This window comes from Opisthocomus hoazin, chromosome 26, assembly GCF_030867145.1.
Source record: "Opisthocomus hoazin isolate bOpiHoa1 chromosome 26, bOpiHoa1.hap1, whole genome shotgun sequence".
NCBI lineage: Eukaryota > Metazoa > Chordata > Aves > Opisthocomiformes > Opisthocomidae > Opisthocomus > Opisthocomus hoazin.
In genome coordinates this window covers 5,948,766-5,965,765 of record NC_134439.1, presented here as the reverse complement: position 1 = coordinate 5,965,765, position 17,000 = coordinate 5,948,766, and the positions used below count along the sequence as shown (strand labels likewise).

The window sequence follows — 17,000 nt, the reverse complement described above, 5'->3', positions numbered from 1 at the left end:
AAATATAAATTAATCTTTATTCCTAAGTGACTCTGACTGAATGGCTGAAAAGGGAAGCAGGCTGCAGACCCTGTTTATGTGTTCTCGGCATTTCTTACTGCTCTGAGCACAGATACAATCTAGGATGAAGACCATGCCTTATATGCGACAAAAAAAACTTCCATTGCAGGGAGTCCTTTTTTGAAGAAACTCACCATTTTATTGAAGTGGTACTTGCAGTAGCCACAGTATTTGACATTGTCGACTTCTAGGACTTCCTCTTCACATAAGAGGCCAGCCATCTGGGCACTGAAATACATGCAATTAGGGAGAGGAGAAAGCAAATTGTACAACCAGACCACATATCCCATCAAAGGGCAAAAAATAGTTCTGGATACCCAGGCAGGGTCTTGAAGTTTCCTATTCTGCTTGGCAAACCATATGCAAGGAGGGGGAAAAATGTTCAGACTATTTTTAATTCATGTTCAGATCTTCAAAATTGTCAGTACTTTTCTACCAGATTGCCTTGCAATTTTTGTTTTTCTTAAGGGAAGCCCAGGAGACCAGTAACAATCCCAGTGAAAGACATCTCATGAGCAAGGAATCCATGTAAAGCTGGGAATCTCCCCGTTCTGCTGATAGGCAAGGTTGTTTTCAGGCTGCGAGGGTACATGAGGATATCAGCCCTTAAAATCACATCATCTAGATGATCCCCTTGCATGTGCTCTGCTGGAGAAGGAACATTCCCGGGTTGTGACTCATCTCTTCTCTTCTTGGATTCCACAGAGTCTTAGGGAAATCCCCAGCCTTCGTTCTCAGCAGAGACCGCTCACTGGTGAAACCTCAGCCTTCCTGGGAAGCTCTCCTCACAAACTGAGCAAGGACGAGATACCCCTCGCACAAAATAAACCCAGGGTGATTAGCCCAGCTCCCCACACGAGCCGTCTGGGGCAGTCTCAAAGCCATAGCAGCAAAACCATTAGCTGGGGCCGTTCTTGGGGTGATGCTGTGGGGAACTCACCAGGTGACATGGAAAGCTTGCCGGCAGCCGTGGCGGTTACAGGCCATGCATGCTCCAGAGGCTGCTTTGCTCTCCCTGCCCTGCTCTTCACAGATGTAGCAGGTCTGCAAAAATAAAAAGGAAAAGTGCTCACTCGAAAAGGCAGATAAAGTGTCTGCTTCACTCTCCCTGTCCACCAGAACGCAAAGTCTTCAAGAACTCGTAAGTCTGTGACCAGTCATCTCCGTCCCATGACAACAGCTCTGAGTTATTTCTCAGTGGCATGCACAACACTCACACACCTCCTTTTTCTCCCCAAATAACAACCATGTCAGACCAAAATGCAGAGTAACCAGCACGCAACTCCACGGCGGAGATTGCTCAAGTTGCAGAGAGTTGGGCAAGAGAGAAACGGAAGACAAAGAAGTTATTTGCACAAAGGGGGATTTACTTTCTTAGTTATTTTTAAAGCATTCTGAGTATCTGGAAATTCAAATAAATTGGACAGGAGACGTGGCAGACTGATAGGATGACCCCAAAAAGCCAAGGCAGAGCAAGTACACTTGAGGCAGCAGGCGCAAGACATGGCCTCACCTTGTTGAAGCGGTCGTGGGGGACGTACTGCAGCACAATCGGCTCCATGGTGAGCACGTTGGCAAACTGCACCTCTGGGATGTACAAAGCACAGACGACGTGGGCCCACCCTGGGGACACAAACAAGACAAAGAGCAGAGATTCACATGGGGTAACCCAGAAGAGTCTTAAATCCAGACAGGGCTGCAGACGAGCATGGGATGGAGAGGAGGAAGAGAATGTAGGAAGGGAGCCAACTTCAGTCAGATGTTGGATTTTAAATACTGCTTGTTGTAACTTGGTTAGGAATCAAATCCTTTGCAGGTGAAAGACAGACGGATACCACCTCCAGATTAAATAAGAAAGCAGAGATTTCTTTGGGAAAAGAAATGTACAACCCTCATTGCTCTTAAAAGCACCCCCTCGGGACTTGAGACCCAGAGTTGGAGACCTAACCAAACCCAGGAGAAGCATCCAAGCAGTAAATAATGCTGATGGGACAGGTTTGACGTGCAGTCAAAACAAAGCTCCCTTTATTGGCTGTTATCAACAGCTAAAGAAAGCTCTCTTTCAGCAAGTGAAGTTAGATTAAAATGTAAATCCACAAGGATACTTCCCAAATCAGATGTGTACGTTGAAATTCCATCTGGTCAGGACAGAAGTGAGAAAGTTTGAAGGTCAGGAGCCTTTGAGGGCTGATCCATTCTGGCAGGGCTACTGCACTGGGAGGATTTAGCTAGAATTAAGATGGATTCAGCCAGGCAGGCGGAACCCTGTAAACACTTGGGCTATATAATTCTGTACAGCGACATGGTTGTAACACGACATGGTCGTGCCTGTCTACGCAGACCTGACCAAACCATGTAACAACACGTCTGGAAGAAGATGCTATGTTATTATAACACAATCCCCAGCATACCTGCGCTATTGCACTAAGGCTCTTGGCACTTAGGACCAGCTCTAGCAGATGCTTCTACAAAATATCCCACACTTAGGGCTTCTTTTTTAAACACATGATCTATCAGAATAAAGACCTCCTTGCCTAATTTAACTCTGTGTGTATTAAGGTAAGTGGCAGGTAGGCAGAGAAGCCTTTCTGAAAAATAAGGCTTTGGGAAAAATTAAGTTTGATCTTTACAGCCAACAGCATCAACAGCTACAAGCTCTGACAACTGCAATCAGACCCCGGAGTGCTTCAGAGCACCAGAGGCTGAGACGCCTCAATGACGAGCAGCTAAGCTCTGCAGAGAAAAACCTCTTTACTGCGCCCTGGTCCCCGCTCTCGGATGGCGACTCAAGGCTGAGGATCCCACCACTGCTGTGCAAGCACGCAGCAAACAACTGGGCAACTTCCACAGCCCTGTATGCAACGCCAGATCACGCACCGGTTCCTGCGAGGTTAAACTCGAGGAACGGCACGTTGCAGGGGCTGTGCTTCAATGCCAGCCAGAGGTCAGGCAGTTTCCCCCAGGAAAGGGTCTTCTCGCCGCAGAGGCTTCAGAAAGTGAAGTTTTGTAAGAGAAAGGCAGAGTGTTTTCATTCCTCCGGAGCCTCCAGCCTTCCCTTTCTGGTGACACAGGCTGAGAAATGAATTATTTTGTGCCCGGGACAGCGGCTGAGTCCCCGCAGGCTCTGCACCCCAAACCCGGCTCTGCGCAGAGTTACTCACCTCCGTTGTCGGTCCGTTTCAGGGCTCCATCTTTGTGGGGACACAGTTCACATCTCTTGAAATTAAGCAGAAACAACAAGTTTAATCTAACTCCAGGGGCGCGGGGCCAGAAAAGAGATGATTCATTTACAACATGGTTATGAAAGATGGGGCTGCTTTCAAAGAGAGGAAGTGGAAGAAGGGCTGAGAGCAGTCTGGGTGCAAAAAGATGCTCTGACACAGCTCGATGTCACCCTGTCTGATGGGGACGTATTTAAAGCCTCAGCCCAAGAGCCACGGAGCTACAAGCGAACCTTGACTTTCACAGGGCTTTTTAAAAAAAAACAACTTTTAGTCTTTGTGGTTGGGGAGTAAAACTGAAAACCATGACTCAGAGAGCAAAAGGCAAATAAAAAGAAGCCATTATCTATCTTTGCCTCTTTCCTTCCTTCCTTCTCTCTTTCTCTTGTGATTTTTTTTTCCAGTCGCGTGAGAGGTGGGTGAGGCTGTCCTCACATTTTTGCTGGCGGGGTGTGGGGGGCCATGGTGGCCTGGGACCGGCGTCATGGCACCCTGCCTCCCCCCTGACCCAGCCCTGAGGAGGGCTGAGGTGCCACGGGGAGGGCGTGAGCAGAACATCGGCACCGGGGAGTCCCGGCCGCCCGTGAGGGAGCTCCCTCAGCGCCGCCATGCTGGGCACGACGCTGCAGGCCCAGCGCCATGGCAGGCTGCGTGGGACGGGAGCGACCCCGCGCCCCTCTCTGCGCCCAGTCACTAATGGCTGCTTTTGTGGAAACCCGTGAGGGGGAGACATGCTGTCTCCTCCGCCGGGGGCCAGCAGCCATGGCTGGAGATGAGCCCCCTCCGCTCGGAAGAGGCCCAGGCCCCCAGTGCAGGGAGGCCCCGAGGCCAGCGGCCGCCCCAACCCCACCAAAGCGTCTCCCTCATGGCCAGGGCGGGAACAGGGCCTCACCCTCCCACCATGCTCGGCCGGCAAGGGAGAGGCGAGGAGACGGAGAGGGTCCAGCTGGGCAGGGTGGCAAGAGCCAGGGACGCCCAGCACCGTGGCCCTCGGCGCCATGCCTCGCCTCACAGCATGCAGCAAGGCCTTGCGCTCGGTCTTCCCACCTCACTGATTTCAGCCCTGCCCGGCCATCATTGGCCTCCAGGATCGCAGTGTGAGGGCTCTCCCCCGGCCATGACTCCCTTCCACAGCGCTGGTGGGAGCCGGGCTGGCTTCAGGGCGCGTTGCCACGCATGGGGGAACACGCTCCCAGCCCTGAGGGCTCCTCCTGGGCTGAGCCACCCCAACACAGCCGTCGTCTTCGCATGGCATCACTCCAGGGAAAAATTCTATCTGCTTTTTTTTTTCGTCTGACTTCAAAAAACACCCGAAAACCTGCAAGATGCAACCCTTTTCCTTCCCTAGTGGAAACGCCTGAGTTGTTGAACAAGCAAAACAAAACAAAAAGCCAAAACACCCCCTGTTTTTCTGTGGAAAAAAAAAGTGCTTAATCAGAAAGTTGTGAGATGAAGCGCCTGGTGCCACAGCGAGACGGCGGGCCACGCTGCAATGAGTGCACGGCCCCGGGGCTCTCGCCTGCCTGGCCCTGAAAAACACTGACGTACTGAGCAACTGCCCGCGAGCCAAAGCCTCTACCGCCGAGCCTTCCCCAAGGAGCTGCCACAAAGGTGGCTTTCCTCAAGCAAGCTCAAGATGTCTTCTGCTGAAGGTTTTACCCCCTGGACGGACAGGCACATTCAGTAGGATTGCAGCAGGGAGGCTCAGCCCAATCCTCCGACGCTTTCGTAGGGGTCAACACGCGGGGCTGTCAGACGGGCACCTCTGGCAAGCACAAAATCCCTGGGATAACGTGTAAATATGAGATGAGGGGACAGAGACCAGCATCGTCATCGGCAGCCCGTCTCATTTTCCCAGCACCTTAGTTTGAAATACGGACAGACGACTGGCTTCTTACTGCTCCCGGCTAGGTCCGGGCTGCCAGAGGGCTGGAGAGCTGCTCTCACAATTACTATGGAAAGCCCAGCAGAGCCAAGCCAGAAAAAGAACTGGGTTAACTGAGACACTGTAATAAGAAATTTGCACTTGAAAAGGCCCCTCCGCTCTCCCCTCCACCCCTCAGATCAAAGCGGCTCTCCCACCATGCGATTAGCAAAGCTCTGATTGTAACAAGAGGGGTTAACAGCTCCATCGGCCCCACACAAGACTTCTAATAGCGCTGCCTCGAAATGACAGCTAAAGCCTTCACATGATCCCTCACATGAGTGCCCTCTGGCCATCGCAGCTCACCGGCTTCCCGGACAATTTGATTACAAAGTGGATGGGCTTTCAGTTGCTTACTGTAAGCACAACAGCGTCCGCAGCATCCTTTAGGGACCTGAGCATCTGAGCAGGGGTTATGAGCGGGGATTAGCGATGCCTCTTCCTTTTATTCAACCTGCACAGGCCAAGGCAGCCTCCCCGGTTTTTTATTTCAACTCTGGGAAAAGAGCAGAGCTTGGCTGATTTAAACCAGGTTGTGATGGGGAAGGTCAGAACTCCTGAACCCCTGAGGCTTCTGACTCCGGGATCTCCCACCAAGCGACTCCACCTCCGAGCGAAGCCAGGGCTCCTGAGCTCTCTTGCCAAAGCTGAAGAGGGGATGGAGTCCATCTCTCCAAAGAGAGACACAGAAATCAGGAGAACTACGTTTTAAAAAACTCACTAAGGAGTACAATGTTCTCTACGCCTCCGTATCTCATTTTCAAAGCAAAGATATCAATATTTAGCCAGTAAATATGTTTGTTATGGACAAAGCTTGTAAACTGTTTTAAGATTCTTCTGTGAAGGCAGATGTGGGAAGAAAAACATTGTTGTTTTTCAAAGGAGTTTGCCACACAGTCATTACGAAAGAAATACGAACATCAGTTCACCCTGCTGCTGTTCTCAGTGTTATTCAGCGCTCGGGTAGCAGCGTCCCTCGCTCCAGATCCTCAAGGCAGTCTCTGTAACACCGCTTTCACAGCAGCGTAAGGCCAGGCACAGCGAGGTGCAGCGAAACCCCAGGGCAGTGGAAGAGCCGCACCCTCCAGCCTCGCTGGACCACCGTGCCCAAATTCAAAGAATTTCAGTAACAGAGCCACACACAGATCACTTAAGACCTGACTCATTTCCCTTACTCTGATCGTGCTGTTCTCTACATCAAAGAAGTAGATTCTTTTTAAGTATTTACCCATCTGCGTGTCTGTTGCTATGACTGCTGCTGTTTAACTGAAAAGGTGAGGGATTTAGATAGGAAATCATCCCCAGCTCTGCTTAGGGAGGAAGATTATCACTGTTCAGTTCTCATAGCAGCAGGGCTGAATGCCACAGGACTGAGGGGCATGACGGAAGCCCACCACGCACCGTCTCACAGATTTCAGCGCGGGCGAGTTAAATGAGGAGCCACCTGCGGGGTATTGTTCTCCAGTACCTTGGAGGCAGTCTGAAGCGCATCATGTGCAAGCGAAAAGTTACAGTCCTTACAATGAGCCCAGGTGAGGAGGACTCGCATGTACAGGTGTTACTACAGCCTACACTGACTTGCAGCTGACACTAGAATTCTCTCTGCCTGCATGGTTGGGAGAGCGGGGGGAAGGAGGCCCAAGAAACCCAAATTCCTTTCTTTGCGACGAAACTATCTGCAGGATGTAAAACCACTCAAAGACACATTTGATCTTCTTTACTGCAGCGCACATAAAAGCAGCATCTTACAATGGGAGAAGAGCTCAGGTCTGAAAGTCTGGTCTTGTTTACACTCCCACTCCCAATGAGGAATGAGTTAATGCACTGTAGAAAGCAGGGTACCGATACCCAGTTCCCCCATTCACTCATCTTTGCCAAGTTCTTCGCCCATCTGTGAAACAGATTAAACTTCTGTACCGCAGCGAGCAGAGAGCCCAGCTGAGCGGGAGCACGCCGTTCGCTGGGGCCTGCACAGATCTGCATGGGCAGAGTCACCCACACCAGCTTTGCGAGGTGTGCACCTCAGAAAAGATTTAGCTACACCCCTTCAGAAGGCAGCGCAGGCATCAATAAATGCTGTTTGTGCTGAGTGAAGCCTTCTGTATTTCAGGAAAACCAAAGTCTAACTTAAATCCAGCTTTAAGAGAGCGAAGGCGGGAAGCTACCTCGTTTTTTTACTGTATGGCAAAAGCAGCATCCATGGCATACTTGACACGTGCAAGATCTACACCCCAGCACCTCAGCAGTCGGTCGGTGCAGCCGTATCTGATCAGGGCTCGCATGCGAAGTTACGGCAGAGCAGCTGGTGTGCTATGAACTCACAGCCTAGTTTACTGCACAAATAACTTTGCCACATAGACAGACCTGAGAGGCAGCCCTGGCCCGATTGTTTCCACTTTCCTGCCTCACCGGGAAATGCCAGAATTAATTAAGAACATTTGTAAAGTGTTCTATACCGCTAAACTGCTACTCAGACAGAAACTAAATCCTGATCCAGCTTCCTGTCATTTTCTCTGCTGTTCTGCAGACTTCGAAGACTTTATGCAGGAGACTTGCTGCAAGCGAGATCCGAACGCCAACCCACCCTGTCAGTCAGGACGATAACTCCGACAGTACGGCAGCATCTCAGGTGATGCCAGCTTCCCCCCGCTCCAAAACTTTCTGAGGAATTGTACACAAAAAGCTGCAGGGAAGCCACCTTTCAGAAGAATGGCGTTATTTTTTTAGAAGACTGAAGTCTCTAGACTACAAAATTTTGTCGTTGATAACTTGCTTAAAAGCAGCTCCAGCAGCATCTTCATCAAAATGGCTAAGAGCATTGTAGAAAATTGTTTGATACAATTATTCCTATTGCATAAACAAGATCTAGGGGGTTACAGGCAGAGCTGGGGTTACAATCACTGCAGTGCTGACACGCCAGGGTTGATCGCTTTTGCCAGGGGACTGCACTGCTTCCAGCACGGACACGAAGGGCATGGAAGGAACAGGTCCAGCGTAAGCGCGAGCGTGCTTCGTACTCACCACCCGGGCGGCTCTCTCCTGGGATTCGCATTTCCGACAGAACCAGGGTCCGGTAGGAACCTGGACGATTCCATAGCAAGCTGGAAGAACAGTAAAGAGAGTTCATTAGACCATCTTTAAATCGACTGTTTAATTTCGCAGGTGCATACAAAAGTTTGCCAGAGCTGTTGTCAGTCAGCGATGGGTGAGAAAAACAAAAATTACATCTACGCAGCGTTTTACTCCCCTTTCTAGTTTCCATATCCAGCCACAGCAGACAGCTTTTTGCGAGAGGTCCAGTGTTACACATCCCTTCAAGTTTTCAAATAAGCTCATGAAAGATGCCTATGAAAATCTGGCCTAAGTGGGAATCAAGTGCTTCATAAACTGTGTCTAATTTGGGTCTAGCGAACGCAAACGGAGCAATTTACCCCTTCACTTTTTCAAGTGTCACTAGTGATCTAAATATAAAATTATGAAATGGATGGCTATGAAGCACCTTAACCATAATTCGGACTAAGGTAAAATCTCAGCTTCCTGAAGGAGATCATCCCGGTGAGAATTCAGACAGACACCGAGTGAAACCTCCCACCCTCAAGTCTGTACGTCGCGTCCAGCGGCAGCAGCCTCTGCTTCCAAGATCACCGCACTCAGGCTGTTCAGGGCTACTCCCGGGAACAGGTTCTGCGTTAATACAAGACTCCAGCCGACAACACAACGAAACTGCTGGTTTTATCCAGCTATACCGTGCGTCCCTTTTGTTTTCTGCACCACTACTGATGCTCTCAGGGTCTCATTCCGCATGCTGTAGCCCCCACTAATTTGAAACGTTCCCTTCTCTGACGGGGCAATGTTGCCTGAAGACTGTTCACCTTCTTTGGCAACCTTCTCCCTCTAACCATCCAAGGGTGGTCTTTGGGAGTCCCAAAGGAAGCATTTCTGACCCTGAAGGGGCTCTCAGACACCACGCAGGTGGATTTAAAGCAACACAGGCTGGTAAAGACAGTGGTGAGCAGTAAGGCTATGCATCTCAGACGAGGGTATAGGAGTCTCCTAGGAAAGAACAAATTGTATCTTCCTTATTCCACCTTCAAATGCGAGCTGGCGGTTGGAATGGAATCCCAGCCACCTGAGACATTTGAAACTAGGTTGGACAAAGCATCTGAAAATATCCTGCTGGAAGCAATCCTGTGATGTTCCCCGGGGGATGGACCAGACGCGACCCGCAGTAGGTTCTCTCCATCTCTCTAACGTCTGTTATTCCACATCAGCCAGGAAAACGAACGCAATTGTAGAGTTAAACCGAAAGAGCTGACTGCAAGATGAGCCAAGGCATACACATAAGAAAATAGAAACTACATGAAAGCAGTGACAGAGGAGCCTGCCTTGGGTCCATCTTTAGCAGTGGGCTTAGGGCCAGAAGCTAGCACTCAGCTGGAGCCAGTGCGAGCTTCTGTGCCCACAGCTTCAAAAAGGAAGAAAACAAGGAAGAAAACAAGGAACAATGTGGACCATAAGTAAGGCAGAGTTGAAAATACGGTCTGTAAGTGTTCCTAACTATCCTATTAGAGTCTTCATTTCCAATCAGATGTTTTTGTTAACATTTTTAATGTTTTACTAGAAAGAGCAGATTTCTAATCATTGTCACAGAAATGGTACTGATCTTTTGAAGAATCAGCCCTAATGTGTAGCTGTAATGTAAGTTTAAAAAAAATACAGGGTTCTTTATTTAACTGTACAATCATTTCAAAAGGTAACTTTGGTTTCGTGGATATTCAAGCAGTACAAAGAGATACCAAACCCAGTGTGAGATTGCGTGGAATGAGACTAGATGACCCAGCTGATCCCCTACAGCGGTTTGTTTCTATTTAAGAACTAAAAGCCTACCAAAACACCACACTACTGCTAGGATTAGGAGCGGGCTTTAAACACAGCCTTGACGAACATGCACTCCATGCTGCTACGCTCCTTATGAATTATTATATCCTGAAGGACCCTTACAAGACCTAAACAGACCGTTGTGTTTTCCAAACGTGCAGGCAGTGCCCTCTCCGAGACTCTTCTAACACGTTCCGACTCCACCAAAACAACTCCACCCGCCTGCTTCCCCGCCACCGCCGCACGCACGTCCAGGCTCCGTACCTCCGCGGGCCTAGGAACGGGCGCCCTAGAAGAATCCAAGCATCGCACATTTGGAACCGCTCTCGCCCATTTGGAACTGCTCCTGCCAGCAAACACGAGTGTTTACTTTAATCCTGGGAGTGGGCATAAGGATGCCAACGCCCTTCATCCCCGTCCAAAAAATAGAGCGATGAAGAAACGTATTCTCCAGCATGTGGTTTGATGAATAACGGGAAGAACGGAAGACTTACACCAGCAAAATTCAGACAGAAGGAAGGGTCCTTCCAGAGAGACCCTCACCCTGCCGGGTCGCTCACAGCCGCCCTGGAGAGGATGCCTGATGACAGGAGACACCCAAGCACCGACTCCGAACGAAGAGAAATCCCCCGCGAGCTTCGCTTCCTCATTTTAACTCCCCATCAGTCACCTGGATGGAAGCGACTTCTTCCTGAAGCCGCCAGCACGGACAGACCTAACGCAGGACGAGCAGAAGGGAGCCCAGCCGACAGACCCGGTGACCCGCGCTGGGCAGAGGAGGACGCGTCCGCAGCCGGAGCCCGCAGCGCCCCGAGACCCCGCGCTCGCCCAGGGAGCGGCTGGAGATGCGCTGCCTGATGGAGAGCATCGCAATAGATGGAACACCAGACACGCCAGATGAGCCCACAAACCTTCGCCTTATTCAAAACAAACGAACCAGGAGAACCAGCGTGCCTTTCTGATGGATTTGAACGAAAGCAAATACATATATATATATTTTTTTAAATATTATTTTTTCTTTGGAGACCCGAGGACAAACTTTCCAGTCCGGCAGCGTGTGTTCGGGGTGTGCTCCAAGTCATTTAAAATGCAAATAACCCCTATCTCTGGGAGGCGACGGGCTGCCTCCCCCCCTGCCCTCGGCGGGGGCAGCTCCGCGGCCCCGCCCGGGGGGGGTTACCGGGGGACACTCGCGGCAGCGGCCCGGGGCCAGGACACCGGACCCCGGGGGCAGCCGCGGCCCCGCCCGGCCCGGGGGTCGGCAGCCGGCGCTTCCCGGGGCACAGGGCTAGTGAGGGGGGGGGGGGGAAGCCGGCGACCCCGCCCCCAGCGACCCCCCCACCCACCCCCGCGGCGGTCCCTGGCGGCTCCCGGTAACGAGCACCCCCGAGCCCCGGGAGGTGCGTGCCGACCCCCCCCCCCTCGCCCCCCGGGGGGTGCAGCTGACGGCCAACTCCGCTCCCCCCCCCCCCCCCGCCAGCTCCGCCGCCGAGCCAGGCCAGCGGCGACACCGTTATTTGGAACAATAGGGATAAAACAAAGCCCCCCCCCCCCGCTCCCCGCCGCCCCCGCACCCCCCGGCCTCCCCGGGGCGCCCGGCGGGGGGGGGGGCGAGGGGAGGCGGCGGGGGGGCCCCCCGGTGCCCCGGGGCCGGCGGCGGGGCCGGGCCGGTGCCTTACCTTGGTGCACCGCCACATTGCAGCCGTGCCCGTCGCAGTAGACCAGCGGGTTCTCCGCCCAGCCCCGCTCATCAGAACAGACACAGCAGCCTCCCACCATCTCCTTCATACTTCCATGAGGGTTTCCTTCCCCCCCCCCCGCCTCCCTCTACGCACACACTCCTCCCTCCTCCTCCTCCTCCTCCTCCTCCTCTCCGCGCTCCCCCCTCCCCGCTCCCCGCCTGCCTTTCACACGGCCGCCCCGCGAGGGTTGCGGGGTGCCCGACCCCCCGGGAGCCGGGCGGGGCTCGGGGGGCGGCGCGCCCCCGCCCCGCACGCCCGCCCCGCGCCCATGCACACGCACGGACAGGGACACGCACACACACACACACACACACACACACACACACACCCCCCCCCCCCATACAATCATGGCTGCGCCGCCCGCCCGCTCCTGTAAAATTTGAGGTTCAGGGATATCAGGGATTACAGCCTGGCTGGGGCGGGCGCATTTCTCTGCCCGGCGCTGTGCGTGCCAGAGGCAATTTTTCCCTTTTTTCTTATTTCCCCCCACACACACAACCCCGCCTCCGGCCGCTTTATGTCGCTGCTTTCTTTACGTTTTTGTTCGCCCCCCCCCCTCCCCGAGCAAAGCGGGCGGGAACCCGAGCGCTCACCCGCTTGTGCAAACCGCTGGATGCGTGCCCGAGCCATCCACCACGCATCGCAGCGGGGCGAGGAGCCGCGACCGCCCCGCAAACCCCGTTCTCCCCGCAACCCCTCTCCGACAGAGCGGGCTCCGCCAGCGCCCCCGCCCGCCCCGCTCCCCGGGGCTGCTCGGGAGGAGCTGGTGACCCCTTGGCACCTGCTCGGGTTGTTCTATCGCTGCGTGCAGGGATCAAAACGCTCCCTCGGAGGTTTGTGCCCGGCAGGACGAAGGGCAGAAATCAGCTGGGGAACAGTAAAAAGAAATCCTGGAGTCTGGCGAGCAGCGCTGTGCGGGGCTGCACCTGCAGGTCCCGGAGTCCACGCGTGTCGCGAGAGCCCCGGGGTATCGTGAGAAACGGCTCTTACCTTGGACACATCACGCGGAACAGACAAGGAGAAATGAGGAACAGCCAAGCACACAGCACAAAAATAATCAAATGTTAGAAAAGAGGCCTAGGAGGAACCCAAGGAATCAGGCAACGCGCGCCTACGGCTCCCACTCCACCTGAAATCGTCTGCCCGAAGACGCGCGGCAGCTCCCAGGGAGCAGAGCCCAGGTCTCAGGGTCTCCCGTGCAGGCCCTTACCCAGCGACCACATCGTCCTCAGGAAAAAAACCAAGTGCCTGATGCCAGACTGGGCAAAGAGAGAGCAGAAAACACAGCAGTGAGCAATTTCTTGCCTGCACTGATAAAGAAAAAGATGTCCTCAAGCTACTGTACTGTATAGTTCTGATATAGTGGGCTTTTTGGAGGGCTGGTGGAGGAACCGTATACAGGAACCTCTATATAAAGGTGCATTTAAAGGTGCCTGATCTGCATTGCTACTTTTCAATCCTGCGCCTGTGAATCCTTGCTGTTTTAAAAAAGAAATGTTGTAAATCAGATCAAAAGGAGAGTATTGTGCCTTGCTTAGGAAATGTGTGGGGTTCATGGAGTCACTGAGCTACCTGAAGTATTTTTTCCTTATTCTTTATGGGTTGTGAGCGCTGAAGAGGGATGGTCGTGGCAGTGAGGGAAACACCAAGAAAAAAAAATCAAAAGCTGTTCTCTCTGCTTCCAGGAGCAGGCATTCCGAATTGTTTTCAGCTGCTGGCATGTGTGTGAGTAGCCAGGAGGTCCTGTCTTTACTCGAAAGTCAGTCTCCAAAGCCGTCGATGTTCCTGCAGAAAGCTGCCCTCCCTGCAACACCACCTCAGCAGCGCTCCGCTGCCTGCGAGCGCGGCGCGGCAGTGACTCCACGGGAGCTATTCCTGGTTTACAAGACCAGAAACGGTGCCAACGTCCCTTAGACTGGCAACCCTCTCCTTGCTCAAAGCCTTTCCCTTGCCGCAGGTAGTCTTCAGCAGGTCGGCGTATTCCGTCGTGTATGTTTCTTCTTATATATATGTTTATATATGTAATATATTTATATATTCTTATATATATGTTTCTTGAAAAACGATCTTCTTGTCAGAGAGAGGAGAGGAAACCCATTCCAGCAGCCCCAATAATCACCAGTTTAGCATCCTTTAGACTGCACCTGTTGGAGCGTTACATCCAGGGGCTGGAAGGCAGACGGCTCCCTGGAAGCTGCCTGCTGGGTTGCTGTCTTCCCTTTATTGCCTTCCTTTGAGAGTCACAGGGGCAGACAATACGTTCACCGCATTGCTGCAAACTCACTCAGCCTTAGCTCACTTTTCTGGGAGGGTTTCCCCTCCTCTCCCCCCTTTTTTTTTCTTTTATCTATTGTGTTATGAACTTGTTTAAAAGAAAAGGGGGAAAATCTGGCTGGTTGCCTTTGTAACCTGAAGGAGATCCTGGCGGTTAAGGATTGCTTTAGACTATGGGACAAAATGCTAAGCATCCGCCGTCCCCTGACGGTCTTGGTTCCAGTTGGCCATTCTAGCAGACACTTGGACTTGAACTGCAAATTTGCCTTTAGGGGATTAAGTTCCAATTTACATAACTAATCCCTGTGGTGAGGAAAGGCTAGGCCAGAGAGGAAAGGGCACGACGGTTTCTTGAGAAAAATTCGGGGGAAAGTTACGACTCTGAAAACTGGGAGATGGAGATACTTCATTTATATCGTTCATGTGTTATTTTGTCAGTCAGTGTTTTTAACATGCGGCCACATGTAGGAAGCAGGCGGAATTGAAGTGATACGTCCGGACTCATGGGAACCCCTCTCCTCGTGTGTCTCAGCCGTAATTGCAGACCTAAGTTACAGAAGTTGTTACTAAACTTCATCGTTCACTGCTACACCCAGAAAACTGTGGAGAAGGGAACTGGCTTCTCCACAGGCTCACGCATCATGGACAGAGCTGTTAGCCTGGTCTCTGGTTGTAGAGTCTTTGTTACAGATGATCTTTCATTTTCAGAGGGATCTTTTGAATTTACTTGATTAGTATTTAAAAATAACGTAAACTTAGTTATCATCTAAGTCCCTGACATGGAAATTTTTGAGGTATCATAAATAAAATACTCTGACCGGGTGTAAGGCTGTATCATTGCATTTTCCAGATAATTCATACCTCAGCTATTTTATCTATAAAATACATACATCCTATGTTAAAGAAAAGAACCAAAAGGAAGCAAGAAAGTTTCTGTCTCTTCAGAGAGCACCACGTGCTGTTAGGAAATTTAAAGATTGATCTATATTAGAGGAGCGCTTATGGCCTGGCTTACACCAAGGGTGGATGCGAGGCAACGCTGGGATGTAGATACACGATGGCTTGCAGTGACAGACTGCCTCTCTGCACAGCATCCCAGCCTTTTCCAACAGCTCCTCCTGGGAACGGAGACCCTTCCTTCCTTCGTTTATGGGGAAACTGTCACTTGAGATTATCGTGAGGAAGGACTGTGATTTATCTGGGTCCAAGGAGGGCTGAAACTCACTCGTTTGTGGGCAGGCAAATCTGCGCCCCTGGTTAACGAACCTGTTTGCTCTGTCAGATTTTATCATATTCCTCCTGGGCAGGCTGGAGGAGGAGGGAACGGTGCAGAAGAGAGTAGTAATCCTCGCTAGGCAGCCAAATTCCTTCGAGTCACTAGCAAGAACCGCTACTTTAAAGTATAAATCTCTCAGCTGGAACTGCGGGATCAGTTCCACAGATAGCAGCAGCAAAGTCTTATCCTCTGCTAGCAGCCGCCGCCAGCGAGAACGTGACTGAAGCGGAGAACTCTCCAAACCATATCTGTTTTAGAAAGTTGTTTGCTCATTTTAGACCAAACTTTTCATCCTTCTCACGGATGCGTACATGTTGAGCTCCTTCATCGCTCCGTGAACACTCACTAGCACAGCGAGAAGGCTATACACATTATTTAAACAAAATCATTTAGTTTAGCTTTCTTTAAAGTTTTGCTTGTGTTGTTTTTCTCTGTATGCTTTGTTTTGGATACCATAGCTTCTCAAAGCATTGGGAAAGATTATGCTAGCTGGCAAATTTCAAGACCAACAAGAGTCCCTCCTTGACAAGGTAAATAATCTCTGGCGGAGAATTCTTCCGCAAATCTGGAAAGATGGGCTCCAGCTCTGCCACTAACCCGCTGCAAGACTGCCTGTAAATGATTTTGCTTCTCCCTTCTTCTCTGTTTGGATTTTTAGACCTTCGAGGAGGAAATGCCGTCTTCTCACACCTTCTGCACTATTCCAGGAGCAGTAGGGACCTGATGGCACTCAGAGTCTCTGCCTGTTCTGCCATCATCGTTAACAGTAATTGTAATAGGAACAAATATGAGAATGATGGCAATGATAGTGATAAGTCATCAAAAGGGATTCAGTGGCATACACAAAACTTTACCCAGATTTATTTTTTGCCTTTCCCACATATAACACTGCTAACAGGACAGTTCCAGAGTTTTGCTGCCTCTGCAGTGGGTTTATAAAGGATATAAGCCTTTTCTTTTTCTCTCCACCAAAACCTGATTTTATTACCTAGTAACAAAAGGTCCATATTCACAGGCTGGTAGGGACAAGGGGTCAAAATCTTGATATCTCTCCGCACCATAGATGGGGAAGATGTCCTCCGATCCATTGAAATCTCAGTTGCAATCAGTGAGCACTGCAGTGCACCTTTTCCGACAGTGTACAGGGCCTCAAGTCTCTTTACCCATCGCTGGGAAAGCGAAAATCCCCCTGAGGTCTGCAAAGGCTTCTTGTACCCTGCAGGACTGAAATCTGGGAGTCCAGACTGCGACCTGTGAAGGCAAAGTCTCTGTTTAAACAGGAGCTTCAGCAGCGCGGCGTTCCCAAGGGAGAGCGAGCGAGACCTTCGCCCCTGCTCTGCATTAACCACACCTACCAACAAACCCCACGCTCTTCTGCTCTTCTCTGCTTTTGCCTGAGGTGTCTTTTCTTAAGAAACAACTCCCTTTAGGGCAGGTATTTGTGAAAGAAGCAACCAGCAGCTTTCAGAATGGATTGCTGAATCGGCACTTATAGCTTATGAGCTGGGTTACTTCGTGCTGGGGCTGAACGCTGCATTTCCAGCGTGCGAACACCCGCAGAAAGAGTCAGGGAGGAAGGCAAGCTGAGAGGCAAGCACACGCGCTCCCAGCTTTGCTTCGTCAGT

The 17,000-nt window shown here is 51.4% G+C and overlaps 1 protein-coding gene across 4 annotated transcripts in view; it reads right to left on the bottom strand.

Moving 5' to 3' along the window:
- MLLT6 (MLLT6, PHD finger containing) overlaps positions 1-12,477 on the bottom strand; it is a 45,401-nt gene extending 32,924 nt beyond the window's left edge. For 3 of the 4 annotated variants that reach the window (XM_075443320.1, XM_075443324.1, XM_075443321.1), the window contains exons 1-6: positions 11,763-11,871; positions 8,227-8,306; positions 3,222-3,276; positions 1,574-1,683; positions 1,001-1,104; positions 195-288 (exon numbers count right to left, since the gene is read on the bottom strand). In XM_075443320.1, the coding sequence (XP_075299435.1) occupies positions 195-288; positions 1,001-1,104; positions 1,574-1,683; positions 3,222-3,276; positions 8,227-8,306; positions 11,763-11,871 (552 nt within the window). Of the gene's footprint in view, positions 1-194; positions 289-1,000; positions 1,105-1,573; positions 1,684-3,221; positions 3,277-8,226; positions 8,307-11,762; positions 11,872-12,418 lie in introns of those variants that run through there. The other variant, XM_075443322.1, reaches the window with a different exon arrangement.
- Between the last annotated feature and the right edge of the window lie 4,523 nt (positions 12,478-17,000).